At 43.7% G+C, this 18,952-nt stretch overlaps 1 protein-coding gene across 1 annotated transcript in view; it reads left to right on the top strand.

The window, feature by feature from the left end:
* Positions 1-18,565, top strand: part of aopep (aminopeptidase O (putative)) — a 74,088-nt gene extending 55,523 nt beyond the window's left edge. The window contains exons 15-18 of the mRNA XM_076731425.1: positions 4,281-4,397; positions 9,520-9,606; positions 9,693-9,841; positions 17,903-18,565. Coding sequence (XP_076587540.1) covers positions 4,281-4,397; positions 9,520-9,606; positions 9,693-9,833 — 345 coding nt within the window. The 3' untranslated portion in view covers positions 9,834-9,841; positions 17,903-18,565. The remainder of the gene's footprint in view (positions 1-4,280; positions 4,398-9,519; positions 9,607-9,692; positions 9,842-17,902) is intronic.
* Positions 18,566-18,952: the final 387 nt, after the last annotated feature.

The following is an 18,952-nucleotide window of genomic DNA, read 5'->3' as shown; positions in this document are numbered from 1 at the left end:
CAGATTATCATTACAAGCAACCCAAACAGCCGACAGTCCAGTGAGAAAAGCGCTAAAAAAGAAATACCGTTAAAAAAGACGAGCAGTTTATTTTTGTCCAAGCAGAAATGTGGGAGAGCGATGATTCAGTTAGCAGAGGTTATCTGAGGTTGCTCTTGTAGAGGTGTGATGGTAAATGGCGAGTGACCTCTTATTGTAGCAAGAGACTAACAAGGGATGTGGATCGTGACCCTCTTTGGCACAGAGGACGAGCAGAATGTGAGGGGCAGATAGAGAAAACAGAAATATTTTTGCACCAGTCCCGTCAATGCATAAAGGCTCCTGGAAAAGGACACAGGCTCGCGCTCCTATGTACTGTACAGAACGCAGAGTGGTACTCAGCGCCGTTGCCATGGAAATACTGAACAAGTGATGGATTATTGGAAGGGGACAGAAAAAGATTTAAGATTTGCGGTTTTATTTTTTTATTTGGACAGCCCTTTTTCATCTTTCGCACTGTCTGGGAGAAGGAAGTGCACTGGAGTCAACGGAGAGTCACAGATTTATCAGAGACAATTTATTTGCAACTCTTAACTCATCGTTTGTTGCAGCTCGATCTGTGTTGAGGGTAGAAATATCACAATAAAGCCTCTGTTGATGCTGCGAGTGTGTGTGTACACATTCTGTACAAAAGGCTAAAGAGCTTCAATTCATTTTGTGCTGCACGAACATGTTATGCAGCAGCAGTAGCATGACTAATGTTGCTTAGTCCCATACACCCACACATACACACACACACACACACACACATACACACATGCTCTCACGAAAAAATGTAGCTGCTTCCTTTTGACGCTTTCTCTCTATTACCATCAACACTCATTTTTGTCAACTCCCATGCACCACACACACACACACACACACACACACACGCACGCATGCACAGCTATATGTGCCTTTTCATGCATTTATAGCTTGTGGTGGACATCATATCCTGTGTTTACCATAGCTGTTTGTCTCATTGAGCTCTCAGTCACTGTTGCAAACAGTCTGTATTTGTGCATGTGTACACTCATATGTGTGTGAGCGTCATTGTTCTGTAGAGGTTTAGAGGTCAGTGTGTGAAGGGGACATTTCAGAGGCATATTTCCCAGAGGTCCCTGCAAGGCTCAACTCAATATAGAGTGGGCGCAACGGACCCGTGTCAGCGGTTTGTACGGAAGTGAAGTGTGTGTGTTGGTGTGTGCATTGTTTTATATAGAATGTCCAGGAGTGAGATTACATTCGGTCTGTGTGTGTGTGTGTGTGTGTGTGTGTGTGTGTGTGTGTGTGTGAGAGAGAGAGAGAGAGAGAGAGAGAGAGAGAGAGAGAGAGAGAGAGAGAGAGAGAGAGAGAGAATGTGTATTCTGTCTTTTTCACCATTAGCATTCCTCAGCTTTGACAGACAGTATGGGAATGAAATACCCCTTTCATGTGGCCAATTTCTGTGTGTGTGTGTGTGTGTGTGTGTGTGTGTGTGTGTGTGTGAGGGGATCTTTTCACATGAATCGTTGACATAGAGAGGGATGCATTTTCCCCCTTCAGTGGTAAAGTGCTTTCAGCACTGTACTATTAAGGGCTATTGTTAGAGTTATCCATGACCTGGTCATGGCATGGGGCTGTGTGTGTGTGTGTAAGTGTGTGTGTGCCATTCTTCAGGCTCTACCCATTAATAAGGGAGTACTCAGCCATGGAGTTCACCTTTTCCCCTACAATTGCTCTCTCTCTCCCTCTGTCACCCACACATGCACACACAGACACACACACACAGACACACACACACACACACACAACTGTACTCAAGCTACCCTGAAACACATTTACAGTCGCCAGTGTGGAGCCTTAAAGCAGGTGTTGAAAACTTCATAAATGACATCAAACCTACAGTAAGATCTTCACATGCGATGTAGTCACATTTACATTGAGTTGTTTGGAGGATGCTTTTGTCTATAAGTGCACAAATGAGGTACAATCCAGGCCACAGTACATAAAGGAGACACCATCGTGAGTAAGAGCCACAACACTCAGTTCAATATTCCCCCTGATACGAGTGCCACAAGGTTGCAGGTGCACACAGCAAGGATTAAATGTGTAGAAAATGAGACAGAGCAAGTTGAGTGAGTAGGTGCTCTCTGCTCTCCGAAGAGGTAGAGAGAAATATTTGAAGACAGCGTTTTAGTCGTTTTGCTTGTACTGGCAGAATCCGTCTTTGCTGCACAGGATTCAAATTGCGTTCCTGAGCACAAGGAATTCATGGGAAACAATTCATGCATGTGATGAAGTGTAAAGTATAAAGTTACATAAAGCAAAAATTCCCAAATAAAGTACACACTGTACTTGAGTAAATGTGCTTAGTTTTTGTGGCGACAGATGAGAGGTAGATGGTGTATAGTTGCTGTTGATGTCGGTGGCTTCACCATGGAGATGTTACATGGGATGAGGCAGGCAGTCCTGTTTCTGTCAGAAAATATGTGTGTGTGTGTGTGTGTGTGTGTGTGCCGGGATAATAATAACAATATAAATCGGTTAGTAATGTACCATCATTGACCAGGAATTTGTTTTTGGAGACACTGGTGCAGACATATCGATTACCACCATAGCAACATAAGTACATACAGGCACAACAGGACCTCACAGTCAGCACGGTGGGATCTGTGTGTATGCGTGTGTGTGTGTGTGTGTGAGAGAGAGAGAGAGAGAGAGAGAGAGAGAGAGCAGCGTTTTATTGCTGTGGACTCCTCACTTTTCAAAGGGTGGGAGAGTAAGAAGGATCATGGGTGGGCCCCAAAGAGACCCTTTAGAGATGGAGACGCCACTTCAGAAAACACTCAGCCTTCACAAAATGGAGGGAGGACAGAAAGAGAGAGGGGAGACTGGATATCAGATTTTCCACAGAGTTAGATGATCACCAGTGTGTGCATGTGTGTGTGTGTGTCTGTGTGTGTGTAGCGGTGGTGGTAGTAGTGTTTGATTTGACCATTTGCCAACAAGAGTCTGGGTGTTATTCCCTCATCTCCAACAGCTACATGCTGAAATACTTCCTGGTTTTAGGTCAGGTATTTCCCAGCAGCGCTAAGGAGGTTGTTTACTGATGACGGCTTGAAATGGATCGGCTCTTTACAAAATATGTGCAGCACAAATGCAGCTATTTACTCTGCTCCTCGCTGGATGTGTTTACCTGAATAAAAGAGTTTTGTCTGTCTGTTTTCGTCTGTCTGCCTCCTTCTCCGTCACTTTCTTTTTTTCCCCTCGCTCTCTCTTGTGCTCTGCTTCGCTCAGTCACACACACACACTCTTCATACCTATTTTCACATCAGCCTCAGCGGGGCCTTCTGCCATTAATTGCGTCCCAGACTGGGAGCAGAGAGAAAGTGTGGATGGGAGTGCTGGGTGTATGCACAGGAGAGGCAGGCAAGGCTGGGCACAGCTTTCTCCAGAGGAAGAAGTCGCTCTCTCATATCGCTGCCCACATGCATCCCCAGGATGATCGTCTAAATTCACCACTGAGTTTCCAGCGTCCCTGAAGACGTTAGTCATTAGAATAAAATAGCTTGTTTCCTTTAGGTTTACCTCAGGATAACGCAATCAGCACACGCACTATTAAGAAGCCACAGTATGGCATCCTGAAAAGCTTTTTTCCTTTCTCACCGTTAAAGCGCTGTCATCTCTGCAATCAGGGATTTCAGAGCCGTCTTACAACCTACAAAGAATGCATGTTCTGAGAAATGTCTTTTTTTGGCAGTGTGTGTCCCTGAACGGTGCTGCTCTCTTTGTTTCTCCGCAATAGGACAATATCAAAAAAGACAACTTCATTGCTTTGTTTCACTTCTCTCTCTGTCCTTGATTCAAATTCTAATATTTTCCCTTCATCTGTCCTCTTTTGCCTATTTTGTAATATTTCCCAGTTGCACAAGATTCACTTGGTTTACCATATTTATTTAATTGCCATTTCAGCTGTTTTATTATGCTTCCGTTTCCTCCGTTTGAAGGGCTGCATTAATTGCCTGACTTATATTGACGTGTTTTTTTCCCCCCACCGCTGAAAGGAAAATTAAACTTAAATAAATGTGTTTGAGAACAGACTCACGGCATGCAATATGTTTATAATTTGGCTAGTTTAGTGGTTTGAAGCTGCTGGTGTAAGGAGGACGGGGACTGTTTTTTTTTTGCTCATAATATCCAATAATGTGTCTGCGTCTATTTTATGAGGGAGCTCGTGTCAGTCGGCGCTATTAATCTCATGAATTGTTTTGTCTCCTCAGGTGACGTCGGAGCAGCTAGTGATGCTTCTGGAGCTTCTGCTCGAGGAAGAGGAGCTGAGCGTGGCAACAATGCACGCCCTGCAGAGAACCTACAACCTACAGAATCAAGACGCTGAGGTAAGACCACACACACACACACGCACATACACGCTCAGACAAGTGAGTGTATGCATCCAAGCTCCATAATGTCCTCCAATAATAAAAAGTAGAAGGTTCCCTCTCCCTTTCCATCCCAAGGCACACTGCTTAGTAATGTGTAGTAAATTCTGCTGTAATAGCAGCTCTCTTCTTTACAGCCACCATTACTGACTAAATCCCACAAGTATTCGCTTCATGTTTTAGTACCGCACAAAGTTCCTTAATGGTACTATTAACGATGTTTGTGAGTATGTGCGTGTGTGTGTTTTTTCGTCTGTGATTGGGCTCTGCAGCTGTGTGTGTGTGTGTGTTGCGGCTGAAGAAGTCTTTGCCGTACAGCGCCGCCTCCCAGTGCAGGAGCGTGAGTGTGGAAACGGAGCTGCGGCAGGGCCCGTAAACTGTCCACGCTAACCTCCGTCATTAACACGTAGCTCGTCTTGAAAAGAAAAATTTGATACATATTTAGTTTTTTACAAGTCCTTATTAATTATATGAGCTGTTTTGTTGGGGCAGTAATGTATATAATGGAGCTCAGATGTTCTGCTGTACGGAGCCAACTGAGCGGTTGTTGTGTTGAGTCCAGACACCGAAAGTTGTTTTTATTATTTACGTTCCGAACTCAAAGTCAGAACCACCAGTTCTCACACTTAAAAAAAAAAGTTGCCTCTAATCTTCCGATGTTTCTGTGACTTTACTCACTAATTAACCTTGCGGTCAGAAGCCGAAGCCCTTTTGCGTTTGGCCTCCGGTTGAGCTTTTGGTTCAGGCCTCTTTAGTTGGACTTCCTGGCAGATGAAAGCAGATTCTCATCTGCAATTTCCAGGAAAAACTTTGAGTGTTTGCTAACAATACACAGGGCCATTATGCACATAGTCATGCATGAAAACACACACACACACACACACACACACACACAAACACATCTGCAAGCACCTGCCCGAAGCCAGTGGTGCTGTCCTAATGCTAGTAATCTCATTCAGAAGAGGTTAATCACCTACGTCCTTCCTTATAAACGTGGCCATTTATCCTCCCTCTTTCGGTCTCCTGGTCTGATTGTGTTCGTCTTCTCGCTCAGCCTTTCTTTGTCTGGTGCTGCATCCTCTTCAGGATTGATGATTGATCTGCTTAAAAATCTTGCACAAATACAATACTGAGTGCACTTCAGCTTCTCCAGCCCTTCACTGTTTACCTCATAGAGAATAAGAGCTTTGCAGTGTGGATGGGTATTGGATTATAGGAACGATTCTTATGGCTTCTGAAGAGTGGTCGGTAATGTGTCTGCTCGGGATGCATCGTGATACGACAAAACACGACGCAGATTGTTCACCCTTAAAATAGAACTGTATTATCAGTCTCAGCTGCGTACAGTAAAAATCTCCAGCAAGTCCTCTGATGATGATTTCATACCACATTAATGCCAGACTTTCCTGATTTGCTGTTTTAATGAATTTTATTAATCCTTTTTATGAGGTCTTTTCTCATTACCACAGCTTAATCTGGTGACAGAAGCGTGGCATGCTGTTACATATAGTTTCATCACCTGTTAGTTGCTGAACACGTCTCACTCCAAGCAGTACAGGGATGTTTATAGCGCTGTGCAGTGAAAGTGATAAGGAGGTCTCGGGGGTTAAAGGTGCAGTAAAGACTGGCGTGCCAGCTAAAGTCTGTGTGTGTGTGTGACTTGCGTGAGCATGTGCACGACAGTGAAAGGAAATCTGTGGCTGAGCACCAGTGTGCGTGCAGAGGGGCTGCTGTGTGAACGGTGTGTGACCATGAATATGTGTGCGAGTGCTTCTGTGAGCCGGAGCATGTGTTTGCATGTATGAGAGAGAGTGCATGACTTTTCCCATGAGCCTCATGTGATGTGAGATGCTGTGTGCCTCCATGCACGCGTGTGCATGCATGTGCCTGCATGCATGTGTGTAGTTTCCCGAGCGCATTTATGATTTTGTGCGAGCGTGGACACATGCTTGTGTGTGTCGAAGGCCATCTGTCGGTCAAGCACACAGGAGGCATTGTCTGTCTCTGCACAGGTTAGGTTTACTCCTCCAGTGACTGCAGACTTCACTGGACCACATCAAGTCTGGTTCCACATGCGGAGTGGAGAAGAGGAGACAACAGAAAGAGGAAACAGACTTATTAAGAATAGACCAAGGAGTGTCTGAGAGGAAAAAAGTCAACCCAAGTTTGTTTGTGTAGCCTTTCATCGCAGTGACAGTCTCAGTGGGCTTCACAGACTGGAAACAAAAACAGCCTTTAAAAGCACAGAGGAGAAAATCCCCTCCCACATCAAATAGGTGCTGTAATGATAGACAATGATAGTATAATAGAGCACAAATATATGGTTGAAAATACAGCTGAAACAATGAGTTTATCAATTGATTAGTTGACTATTTTGTAATTTTTCATAAACATTCCCAGCTCCTAGTTTGTAAGGATTTGGTGCTTTTATTGTCCTACGCGATAGAAAACTGGACACAATAAGCAATTTGAAGATGCCAGCTCACTACCGCCTGACATTTCAGAGACCAAAACGAATCATTAAATCAATTAGGAATGAAAATACTTGTTAGTCGCAGACCTATGTGAAAGACATAGAGAGTAAAAACACCTTAACAGTTGATGCTGTCTCCACCTTTTATTGCAGTTTCAATTATTTACAGTTCACAGTGTGTTTCCTCTCTTCAGCCAGAAAATCAGCATTACGATGTTTGGGTGCCCGTACTGGCACACAGTCTGTGGACAAGTCAAGACTACCGTAACACTGCATTTACATCTTCACTCCATACATGCCTTTACGTGTCTGTCCTGTCTGTGAGATTCAGATTTTATGAGGAGTTTGTCACGGTAAGTGCGAGTGCACAGAGTACATAGTGTCAGTTGTAGTGTTTGTGTATGTCGAATTCGGTGGTGGTGGTGGTGGAGGGCGAGGGAGGGGGCGAGGGGCAGTAATAAATGAAGGAATGTCACCGTGTTATTGCATGTGCTGTCAGAGAGAGGGGCCCAGCGAGAGGAAACCGTTAAAAAAAAAAGGAAAAAAAGGGGTAAGTAGAGGTGCACCAGGCAGCTGCTCTGCCCCAGGGCTCTCCCCAGGAATGTAACCCAGTGCAGGGAACAGCTGCTGGGCTACGCAGGCCAGAAGGGCAGGGCTGGCACCAGAGGGTACACATACTGTACACACTCGTGCACATTCATGAGTACGAACGCACACACACAAAGTCATTCCTTTAGCATGTTACACTCGACTTATACCCTTTGCTTTTTGTCATGTCTGCTTCGGGTTTTCTGCAGCCTTCCAGAGTGAACGCAGGCAGAGACTATATGAAGATTTTAAACTTTGTTGAAGGAACTAGAAGGCCCTCCTGAGACCAATTAAACTCATGTTTATTTAGTAGGTTGCAGAGGTAATGTGAGGATTTAAATGTGGCTGTTGCACAATGGAGCATTGCTCGGTCTCCATTCTCACGCTGCATAAACAGGTGGAGGGCAGCCCAACAAACAAAGTAAAAAGTCCCATTAAGAGTGTGCTCACATTCACACAGCACTCAGGTACATCCATTTGGCTCTTTTTTCGTGTACTGCCTCGAAATGAATATCTGTACAAGTGCTGTAGAAATGCCCAAAGCTTGAGCTGTTGAAATAGAATCAATCACCAAGAATCCCACGCTCGGTCACTGTACTCTCCAAAGGACTACTTTATTATCCGGAGTGTGTGGAGATAGTTATAGAGGAGATTGAAATACCCACGAAAAAACCAGCCAAGGGAAACTGTCGGGCTTTAAAGAAGTGACAGAGCTTTAAAAGATTTCTCATCTGGATTCTTTATCGCTCTTCTGCCTCCTCTATCATCCTCCTGCTCATCTCTTCCACCAGAGTGTATACATATACACGTGCACTGTGTATATCCACGCCTGCGCACGTGCACGGGCGCACGTGCACGCTCATAGCAGATGATGAAGGATGATGGCTGAGGCAGGGACAGAGCCCGTCTCTGATCTCTCCTGTAACCGCGGCAACAGAGCTCCTATTGATCCTCTGGGAGAAAGGCCAGACATTACCTTTCACACACATGCACACATACAGTAGAAACACACCTTTTCACGCACACACAAATGCACAGGAGAATTAAATCGAACTTGGAAGCACGAGCTTTAGATTGAGACGTTTCCTCTCCGAAAACAAAGTTCACGTCTGTTAATCGTCCGTTTCTGGATGAATCTGTTCGTTGTCAGAGGAGCCGTTTGTCTTTTGTTACCGGCATCGAAGGAGACCCGATCACATCGGTGTGTGAGTGCACCGGCCAAAAGCAGCAAAATGACTTCCAAAAGGGCAACTTTTTGAAAAACCTTCAGCAGCTTTCTGCCTTTTAGGATTTTTTTTTTTTTTTAGTGGCATGAACTGTGTTTCAGAGTCCCTCTAATGTCACACTGCCTGCACACAGGGTGCATATAAACGGGTGAAGCGTTCATGTGGTCAGCTCCGTCAGCTTTGAATGAACAATATAAACTCTGAAATTACACCTCTATAACTTCACCTTATATACAAACATGCTGTGCAAAACATTAATAAAAACAGAATCATTTGCAAACTATCAATCAAACCTATTACAGTCATGTGTTCACAAAGGGAACATCCCTGCTTGTGAATGACTGAGCCTTTCCAGGATTCCCCTTTTATACCCAATCATGATGCCATCACCTGTTACCAGTGAAGCTGTTTACCTGTGGGATGTTCCAAACAGGTGTTTTTGGAGCAAGCTTTACTTAAAAGTGAGAAACTGGGTTTTTTTTTTTTTTAGGGCTGCTCCCACTCAGGCACTGTGTATCTGTATATCTGCAACCGAGCAGAAATGCTGGGTTTAATGAATAGACATGAAGAAAAAAAAAAAAAACAGCTGCTCAGCATTTGAATGGTGTTAATGAATGAAGCGTCAGACTATTCAGTCCAGCCCTGTTTACAAAAACCTCCTTTAATTCTTAATCTTTTCTTTGATTTCTTGGCTCTGTGTTGAGATTTTCAATCTCATGGTCAAATTTAGAATAATTAAATGAATATTTTATGCAAGACGGTGTGTTTTTTTCCCCTCTGTTTCGGCTCCCAGGTGCGGCATCGCTGGTGTGAGCTGGTGGTCAAACATGCGTACACTCAGGCTTACAAAGACGTGGAAAACTTTCTGCTCCATGACCAAGTAAATACAATGAAACCTCCAAACACTTTGAAAATACCGATTTAACCTTAACATGAAAACTAACTCTGTGTGTATGTGTGTTGCAGGCCATGGGTGTGTATCTGTACGGGGAGCTGATGGTTCAGGAGGACGCTGAGCAGCAGGCTCTGGCCTCTCGCTGCCTTTCATTGGTCCAGGAGGAAATGGACCAATCAGCACGCAGAGTGGTGGTGGAGATGGTCCTATGACGTTGGAGGTGAAGTCTCATTCTCAGTTTTTCATTCATGTCGACCAGGCGGTGTGTCAGAGGCAAAGAAAACTCAAACTTTCATCTTCTTCTCCTGCACTTTCATTTCTTTCAACTTCCCTCCGGTTTCATCAGACTCTCACCTGCTGTCATCGGCACTGAACATCAGTCGAAATTACATCAACGAGCCCCCAACAAGCCGATTTAGAAATGTCAGTTTGCAGCTTTTCAGCTGCTTGATATTTGCAGTTTAGTCTGGAACTAAATGCCTTGACGTGGGGAAAAGAACCAATAACATCAGTGCGACGAAGCATTTCAGCAGAATTTCTCAAACACTCTGTATCGTCCAAACATTATTCTTATTCTTCTTCTAAGTATGTCTGCACATTAAAGACAATATTTTTTATCTCATATTGGACCTTGCAGTCTGAAACGGAGACCGTAAAAGAAAGCTTTGTGCAGGATTGATCCGGATTCCATCTGCATCAGGGGACAGTCCACACTCCAGTCACTTGGCTACCTATACTTCACATTCCTCTCTGAGCCCATTGAGTGTGTGTGTGTGTGTGTGTGTGTTTGTAGACCCAGAATGGGGCCTTTTACGTGGTTTCACAGCAGCGCCATCAGGATGTGTTTGTCAAAGAAGGAATTTGGGAATGTGTTCCTCAAACAAACGAGAGAGAAGAGAGAAAAAGGAGAGAACGGGTCAGCGAGCGCTTTCTGAGCTCGGGACGGTCTCGGCTCGCTGTGGGGTGATTTTTATACTGTTGACCCTGAAAATCCACTGGTGTGTGTGTATGTGTGTGCGTGCATTACCACAGCTAGTATCAAACACAGAGCTTTCGACAATTCAGAGCAGTGAGGGGTTTATTGGTCTCACACTAAATGCAGGGAAGAGAGAAATTTATGTCTTAGACAGGCCGACAGAAAGAAGAGGGGGCAGAGGAAGAGCGGGAGGGAGGACTGGAGCGAAGATGGGCCTCTTTGAAGCCGCTGATCTTTTCATAACAGTCCCGCTATTGCAGACACTAACCTTTGAATAATGAGCGCAGGCAACTAAACGGATCCCAGCTCGACAATTCAACTACGGTAACCCCAATACTCTTCAAAGCTTTTAAACAGGACATTAGTGTAATACAGATCAAGTGCTGCAGCTGGAGTACTGTGAAAGTACTCGGCTTTTAATCACTTTGAACAATTTGCCACATTTTTCATTCCTCTAGATTTTCTTTATTTTTGCATTTTGCTTTTATTTGATAGTTTTGATTGAACAGTCAATAAAATGCCAAGAAATTGTAGAAAAATGACAACCGACCAACAATCCAAAACCCAAATATATTCAATTTATTACACTGTAAAACAGAGAAAAGCAGCAAATCCTCACATTTGAGAAGCTAAAAGAAGCACGTGTGTCATTTTCGCTTGAAAAACACTTTCAACAATTAATTGATTATCAATAAACATGCCAATTAATTTCCTGTCGATCTACTCAATAGACTTAATCAATGACTCAAGTGTGGTTTGACAGGATATGATGGTTTAAAGACGACCACCTGTATTTTTCTTTGTGTGAACTTTTAGTTTGAGTCTTGCTAGGCTGTGACTGCAACACACAGGTTAAATTCCAATGTAGAGATTCATCTAAAATCTTTAATTTCAGCGTTTAGTGGGAAAGGGACTCGTTCCAACGCAGCAGCTCGTGTTGACTCAACTCTCAAACTTTCAAAGTTCCCATTAGAAATTAGCCAGCTGTGTTATTATCGAGCACGACCCCAATTCAGCGAGCGTGAGGTCAAACAAGGCGTCCGTGACCTTGGTCAACACAGGCTGCGTCAGGAGGTGCCGCTAAATACTCGTCCCCATCAACCTGAGTGACTTACAGCGCTAAATCCTTTTTTAGGCCGTGACCAAGCCACTACAAGACAGGCTTTTATCTTCAGACACACACACAGAGACAGCTTTATGCATTTGCACAGGATGTGAAAGGCTTTCTAGACAAGTGCTCGGCATCTGGCTCAGTCCTGATAAATCTCCCTGACACACAAACACACACACACACATAACACACACATATGTAGCGCCTATCTGTCTGTGCCCACAGATCTTTTGTCATCATCCTTCACTCCCTCACTACACCTCCCTGTGGAGCCTCACTACAAGTACAGGAGGAATGAAATGGAGCAAAGACCCCTAAAAAAAAAAGAGCAGAAGAAGAAGAGAAGCATTTAGAGATTAATATCCTAACTTTTACTATTGCTTCCCACTGGACTGAACTAAACGAGCCTCTGTAAACATCAATGCATCATGCTGGTCAGCTGAGCTCAGGTCCAGATCTCTCTCCCAATTAAAATGATGGATGAACTGCTTTTTCATATTGCACTGCGGGGAGACGGATTCATGTTTTACTGCTCAGTTTGTGTTCCCCTGTAGTCTTTTCTTAAGTGGAACAGTCCTCCATGTACCCTTTTACACCCTCACACGCAGACCCACAGTACAGTGGGATTAGGCTGAGGCGGGCTGAGAGGGTTTTAACTGAAAACAACATGTCTGTCAAGGCGCACTCCCTGCTCTGTGTTTTTAAACCTAAAAAGCACAACCCTTTAAAAGGAGAAGGGTGGTCTCTCCCTGTCTTTTTTTTTTTCCCCCTCCTCTTTTCCCCTCCCCGCTCACTCCCTCGTTCTTTTCTTCTCCCGGTACATGCCTCTGGAATCCCTCTTGATCCGCTTAATGAGGGGCATATCGCCGGGTTAGCCGAGCGTGGCGAATGGGAGAGGAGGAGAGGGGCAACCAAGGAAAATAGTGTGAGAGGGAGAGGGAGCGAGGATCTACAGGTCTGCTCTTTCATGACTGCGCTCTGACGGCAGACGTGAGGGAGAAACAACAAAGAAAGTTGGAGATTTTTCATTTCATGGGTGTTGCAGGTTAGCGCTGGACTGGAGCATGTAGTTGGAGGAAGGGGGGAAAAAAAAAGACTGGGAGAAGATCTTGTTCTTTCATGTCTGGGCTGTGAGGGTTCCTGGCGTGCTGATTTGTGACTTGTGATAAAATCACATTGCCAGGGATTACCACACAGCCCTGACCCAGCCGGCTGCCATGGCAACCTCAGCCCCTCCTTTACACACCCCCCCACCCCCCCCCCACCCCCCAGAAACTTAAAACTAAAGACATGATTATCTGAGAGTGCGTTTGATTGTGTTGGAGGAGTTGATGATTTGAGAGGAAGAAGGGATGATGAGGGAGCCAGAGGGGCTCGATACGCGTGTTTTGTGTTGGTGTGTGTGTGCGTGTCAGTCCACCGGGGCAGGTTTTGTATCCTCTCTCCAGCCAGGCACAGAGCTTAGCTGATTGGTGAACAGTGATTGATTTCCTCTTTGTTCACAGTGGCTAAGTTCTGCACCTGAGGAGAGCATGACCCAGACAAGCAGACAAAAGGAAGACAATGAGTCGGTGAGAGAGAAAAGCGAGAGGAGAAATGTTCTTTGAAGTTTTTACAGTGTGTGTGTGTGTGTGTGTATGTGTGTGTGTGCGCGTGCGCGCCTCTGCGAGCACATAGTTCAGTTCAGTTATCTAATGTGTGTTTATACATTTCACTCCCAGATCTCCTTCCCCTTTCTCCTCCTCTCTCACCTTTCCCTTCTCTCTCTTATCTCATCTCACTCTCCTCCTCCTTCCTCTCGTATCGTGCAGTTTCCATCAGTTTGGTCTAACTACACCTCATCTCTTCCAGCCTCACTCGCATGCCTATAAAACTTTCCGCAGAGACTCTCTCTCAGAAGAATTAAACAAACGAGCCTCCTCACAAATTCAAAACGCTGTGCGACATTGCTAATGAGCGCCGCGCTACGCTCTCCCGCTTTGTCCGTCGTTCCATCGTCTCTCATCTTTCTTCTGTGCTCTCTTCTTCCACCCCTCTGCTCCTGCCTCCTCTTTGCGACGTAGCATAAAAGATAATCCTGCAGATGATGTCAGTTGCACGCTCTGTAGTTCTTGCGAAGGTGAGAGCCAAGTACCTCAGGAGAGAGACTGTACTTCCAGTACTAATGAGGCCTGGGGAGACCCAAACGCTGCTGACAGATATTTCATCAATCCAGGAGCAGTGGCCACCATCATCACCCTCATCATCATCAGTGTCTTCCTTCTCTGCTATTCTCTCCTTCTCACAGCAGACACTTGCTGTCCCAAAGTCAGGTACTAGCTCTATACGGTATTGCTGCGTACATGTAGTCATAGTATGCACTTTTAACAGTTAGTACACAGAAAAAAAACAGCATATTTTACCACTGAATACTTAGAGGGAGCTGTGGGCGTCAATCAAACTGCAACTTTTAAATGCCACTGCTAGTTTAGCTTTCCAAAAAGACAGCATCTTTCTTTAGATAAAATACTTTGTCAGCTGTGTGAGCCGCTCGCAGCTGGTAAAAATACCATTTCCTTCGTGTATTGCATTGTGGGAGAATAATGTACACTGACAGCGCACTCACACAAGTTGGCTGTTCGTATTTAGTGTGCGTACTGTCATTTCAGTGTGCTTCATTTTGTCACTTTTCCAGTGTGAATACACTTCATAGGAATAACCTGCTTAGAATTCTGGATGTTTGTTCATCTATCATTCATGGCCTGATGTATAGAAGATTTTTGTCTTAAAACATGGTGAAAATAGATTTTTTTTATGGGTATTTTCTGATTTTTGGAGTGATGAAAAGAGATATCAAAAAACATTTGACTCTAATATGTCAACAAAATAAAACAGCAAGCATTTTGAACCTGGCTTTGCCAATGTTTGGATTTCTGTTCTGGAAATGCACAAAACAGCACATATTTAATTAGATACTGCCTCACTTGCATATTTAAACATAGTAATACAAAAAAAAGAACTGTTTTAATGTAAGTAATCAACATGGAGAAGGTTGATGGTAATAACATTTAATTAGTTAAATCTGAAGTGTCTTGCATTACATTTCAGCTCGTCAGTGCTCTTTGCTGGACAAACTACGCAGCACTGACAGTGTTTCTAAATCACCTCAAAGCCAGTTTGGCCTTTCCATAATGCAGCTTCCTGTTCGGCTGACGTGTGCACTGATAAACTGTAAGCTGATATATTGGCTTGGCAGATTTATCAGTCTAGCTCTAGCAGCTTTTCCTACCAGCACTTCTAAAGTTCATTAATAAACTTACTAGATTTTGTTTGTCTTCTCTGGCCAAAAAACAAAGTGTAAATATAACTTGACTTGTGGGTTTACAGGCAGTAAAGTGCTGGAATATTTCTTGTGACTTCCTCTCAAGCCAAGAAAGCACATTTTCCAAACGACTCCTTTAACTTACCGGTTTAGTTCAGTTACAGCAAGGTTAACTCAAAACCATCCCTTCAGCACTTAAAAGTGCTTCGGGTTTTAAACTTCACATCACTTTGGCAGTGAAAAGTGCCATCCGTGCATCCCTGGCTGTTCTGTATTGATTTCAGATCTAATCTCAGCCTGAGGAAGTCGTGATACAGAGATCCATAAAGCAGACGAATTCTCAAAAAACACATTTCCACGCTGTGACGGAAAACAAGACTGATGCGTCAAAAGATGGAAATCTCACAATGATTTTAGAGCTTTCTGTCATTTAGGGATATTGGTCTCACTTTATCAGGACAATTTAGTGTTTCTACTGTGGATTTACTGCCCAATATACGCTTCTATTGTGTTGTCTCAGATAGGAGAAACAAAAGGCTGCGATCCTGCAAAACACCCACTGATACCAGAAAAGCAGGAATCGTCAGTTATGTTAGAGCACACGCATTGTTTCAAGCGGTACAGCGTGTGTGGAGGGAGGGTTCCCAAATTAGTCAAGATAAGCTTCAAACACAGGAAAACAATGCCAACTGCCAACTGTTTGTGCCAACTCAATGATCAGTGGCTCTCAGTCCATGTCACATGTACCAAGACATAGATTGGTTTTGGACCTGCGATACAACAACTTCCACTTTGCATCTTCCTACCAGACAGTTCCTCACTCATCAGCTCTGACCCGAGCTGTCAATAAAGAACAACTCGTGTTAAGTTTCAAATACTGACCAGCAGTAACTTCCTGCGCAACCTTTGCTACAACGTGGGTGTCGAGTTCACTACCACACCAGCTAATTGTAATGCAAAGCTATACGGGACCAATCACTCCCAAATCAAAACGCTGACAGATGGCTGAAAATGTATTTTAGAACCGGTCAGTCTTTTTTTGGCAAATCAGAATATGAGCTGCGAGGAGGTATTATGGCGCTCTATATTCACAGCGACAAAATGGCGACTAAACGAGGACAGATGTGTGAATTAGAAATGAGGGCCATGTGGAGCCTGCCATTTTTAGACCTATATTTAGGGCCTGTTAAAAGAGTAATGACCATCAAAGGCCTGTAAAAGAGAGGAATTGCCATCAGAGCGCGTATCTAAAAGGTGATTTATTACACTCTAATGGGAGGGAAATGGTGCTCTGCACATCAAAGGACAAAGCAACATTGTATAAAGACACCGAAAATAAAGTTATTCAGCCCACACCACCCACACCTTCTTCTCTTCACACAACTCACCGAGACTGTCTCTTTAATGTTGGGCATATTTTAGGGAGCTGTTGCATTTCAAAGTGTACGATGGCAACTTTTTTAATTTTAAGTAATGCGGTATGTGTGCGTGCCTTCCACAGAAGGTGCTGGAATGTGATTCAGATTGATTTACAGATAGATTTTCATGATCGGACTCCTGAAATAGACTTTTTTTTTATGTACCAATCACTTTGGATAGCTCCCAGCATCCAGCAGTGGTCTTGCTGACATCGCGGTGGAGAGGTTTCTACCATGTCAACCACACCTTTCACCAGCGAGTGAAGTCCAACAGTCTAAATGAGCCTACAGTAGTGTGGTTTCTTGTGGGTTTGGCAAAGCGGAACGCTGCCTGACACGCAGCCTGAGCTGGCATTGCTTTTTGCTTCATTACAGACACTGCAAGGAAAAGAGGAAAAAAATAAATGTGTTCATAGCCAGCCAGTGCTTCATGAGAAAGAGAGATTTGGGCTTGGCCTCCTGTGCCTACTGAGCTGATAATCAGTCCTACAGAACCACTGGCTCAGTTCAGCAGGAACAGGAGTCCAGTCCACTCACCACCGGAGCACACTGGCACTGGTTTCAGCGGGCGTAACCTTCCCTTTTAACAGATTAAATACAACACCCACTGTTCTGTTGGACAGCTGAGTTATTAGGGATTTAATTTTACATGATTTCAGGCTTTGAAGTGATCACATCCATGGTGGTACCATAGTCTTTACATAATGTGTGTGTTGGTGTCTGATGAACTATATACTATATGTCAAGGGAATAGCTACCATTAGCTTAGCGCAGACATATCTAGAGCTGAAACGATTTGATGATTTATCAATTAGTTAACTGCCAGAGAATTAATAGCCAACAGTTTTGATAATCGATCAAATGTGAGGATTTGCTGTTTTTGTCTGTTTTACATGACTGTAAATTTAATATGTTTGGATTTTAGAAGCCTTTCTGGGACATTTTTCACTGTTTTCTAACATTTATAGACTACACAATTAATCTATTAATGGAATAAATAATTTACAGATTGATAGATTTTAATTTTGGCATTACATAGTTGGTCCACCAGGGGGTACCCGCAAGTTTAATACTATATATTAAGGTACACATGTTCACTCTAACTAGTTGCTTACTAACATGCATATTAGAAGCATACTGGCTCTTTATAAGTCATTAAAAAGCACTTATTAATGCCTTCTTGTGTGACAATATGCTACTAATACGTATGCAAATAAGCAGCTAGTTAATGGTGAACATGTTATATCGGTATATATGTTATATCGTTAGTTTTTTAAACTTTTGGCGTCCACCTCAAAAGCCCACTGTTGGTCCGGTTCTGTGTGTAAACTGGATTATTTGTCTGGACAGAACACACATGGGGTCATCAGTGTTTGCCTCCACATCAGGTGGACACCAGCAGTTTAGCCAGAGGATTGTAGACATCTACCAAATGTTCTGCAGTGCTCCAATCCGTATGTATCTCTCTCTTCCAGGTTGCTGACTACAGATGGAGATGACAGGAGTTTGGCACACGGGGGTGTACGGGAGGTCCAGCACTCACCTCCTCTTCCTCTGCAGGAGAGGGGACGCTGCAGAATCGCTCAGCAGTGTGAACACCAGAAGGCTCTGCACTTACTCTACAGCCAAGGCCAACTGGCAAGTTTCAGAGCACAGCAGTTCTGTTCATTCAAGTCTAAAGAAATGGATGGTGTGTGTGTGAACCACTAACCATACAAGCTGTTCCCAGTGAGATATGAAGTTGTTGACTACATTATTGTTGTGGTAAGAGAGAAAAAAATATATAATTTCACCTGTTTTATAATGACAGAGCATGGAAAGACACAGCACCTCCATCCGTGTTTAAGAACCTGAGCTGCTGTGTTTAAATTAGCCTGTGCATGTGTGAGGCTGTGTAGGTGTGAGTTCATGTCTGTTTAGTCTGAAGCCATGATCTGGTTCGTGAGAGTTTAGACTGGAAATACCTTCAGGTGAGTCATGTTTTTACACATAACAAATTACTTCACTCGGGCCTGTAACAACACTGGAAAATATACAGCCGACGACTCTCGGGGCTTTTCTATATGTGTGAATGTTTTTTCTCTCTGATTTTAAGTTGAAATATTTGATATGTTGGTATTAAAATAAAATGCTTTCTTAAAATAAATGCCTCCACTTTTCTCTAAGTTTATTCCATCACTGAGGGAGTGAAACCTGAACATCGGTTGAGTGTATCATGCCTGTTATGCTCATTTTATATGCAACTAGGGTGCAAGTGCAAGAGCCAGATTGTCATTTCAGACATTTGTATGAAAATAAAGGTTGTCTAATGTAATTAAAAAAGAAAGGTGAGTGAAATCCAAATACATTTTTATTCAGAAATCCAGTGAAGAAAATGCAGATTTGTGTATTTAAAGAGCTTCCTGCACATACAGTGTTTTGCTACACGACGATGTTTCCTGTCCGAGGTCACACAGGTATTTGTATGTTGCATTGACTGCAACAGCTGCTGATCAGTAACAAGAACGTCCCTCCACTCCAGTGAA

Source organism: Chaetodon auriga, chromosome 5 (assembly GCF_051107435.1).
Source record: "Chaetodon auriga isolate fChaAug3 chromosome 5, fChaAug3.hap1, whole genome shotgun sequence".
NCBI lineage: Eukaryota > Metazoa > Chordata > Actinopteri > Chaetodontiformes > Chaetodontidae > Chaetodon > Chaetodon auriga.
Note: the sequence above shows the minus strand (reverse complement) of the source record. Positions and strands in the feature narration are given on the sequence as shown.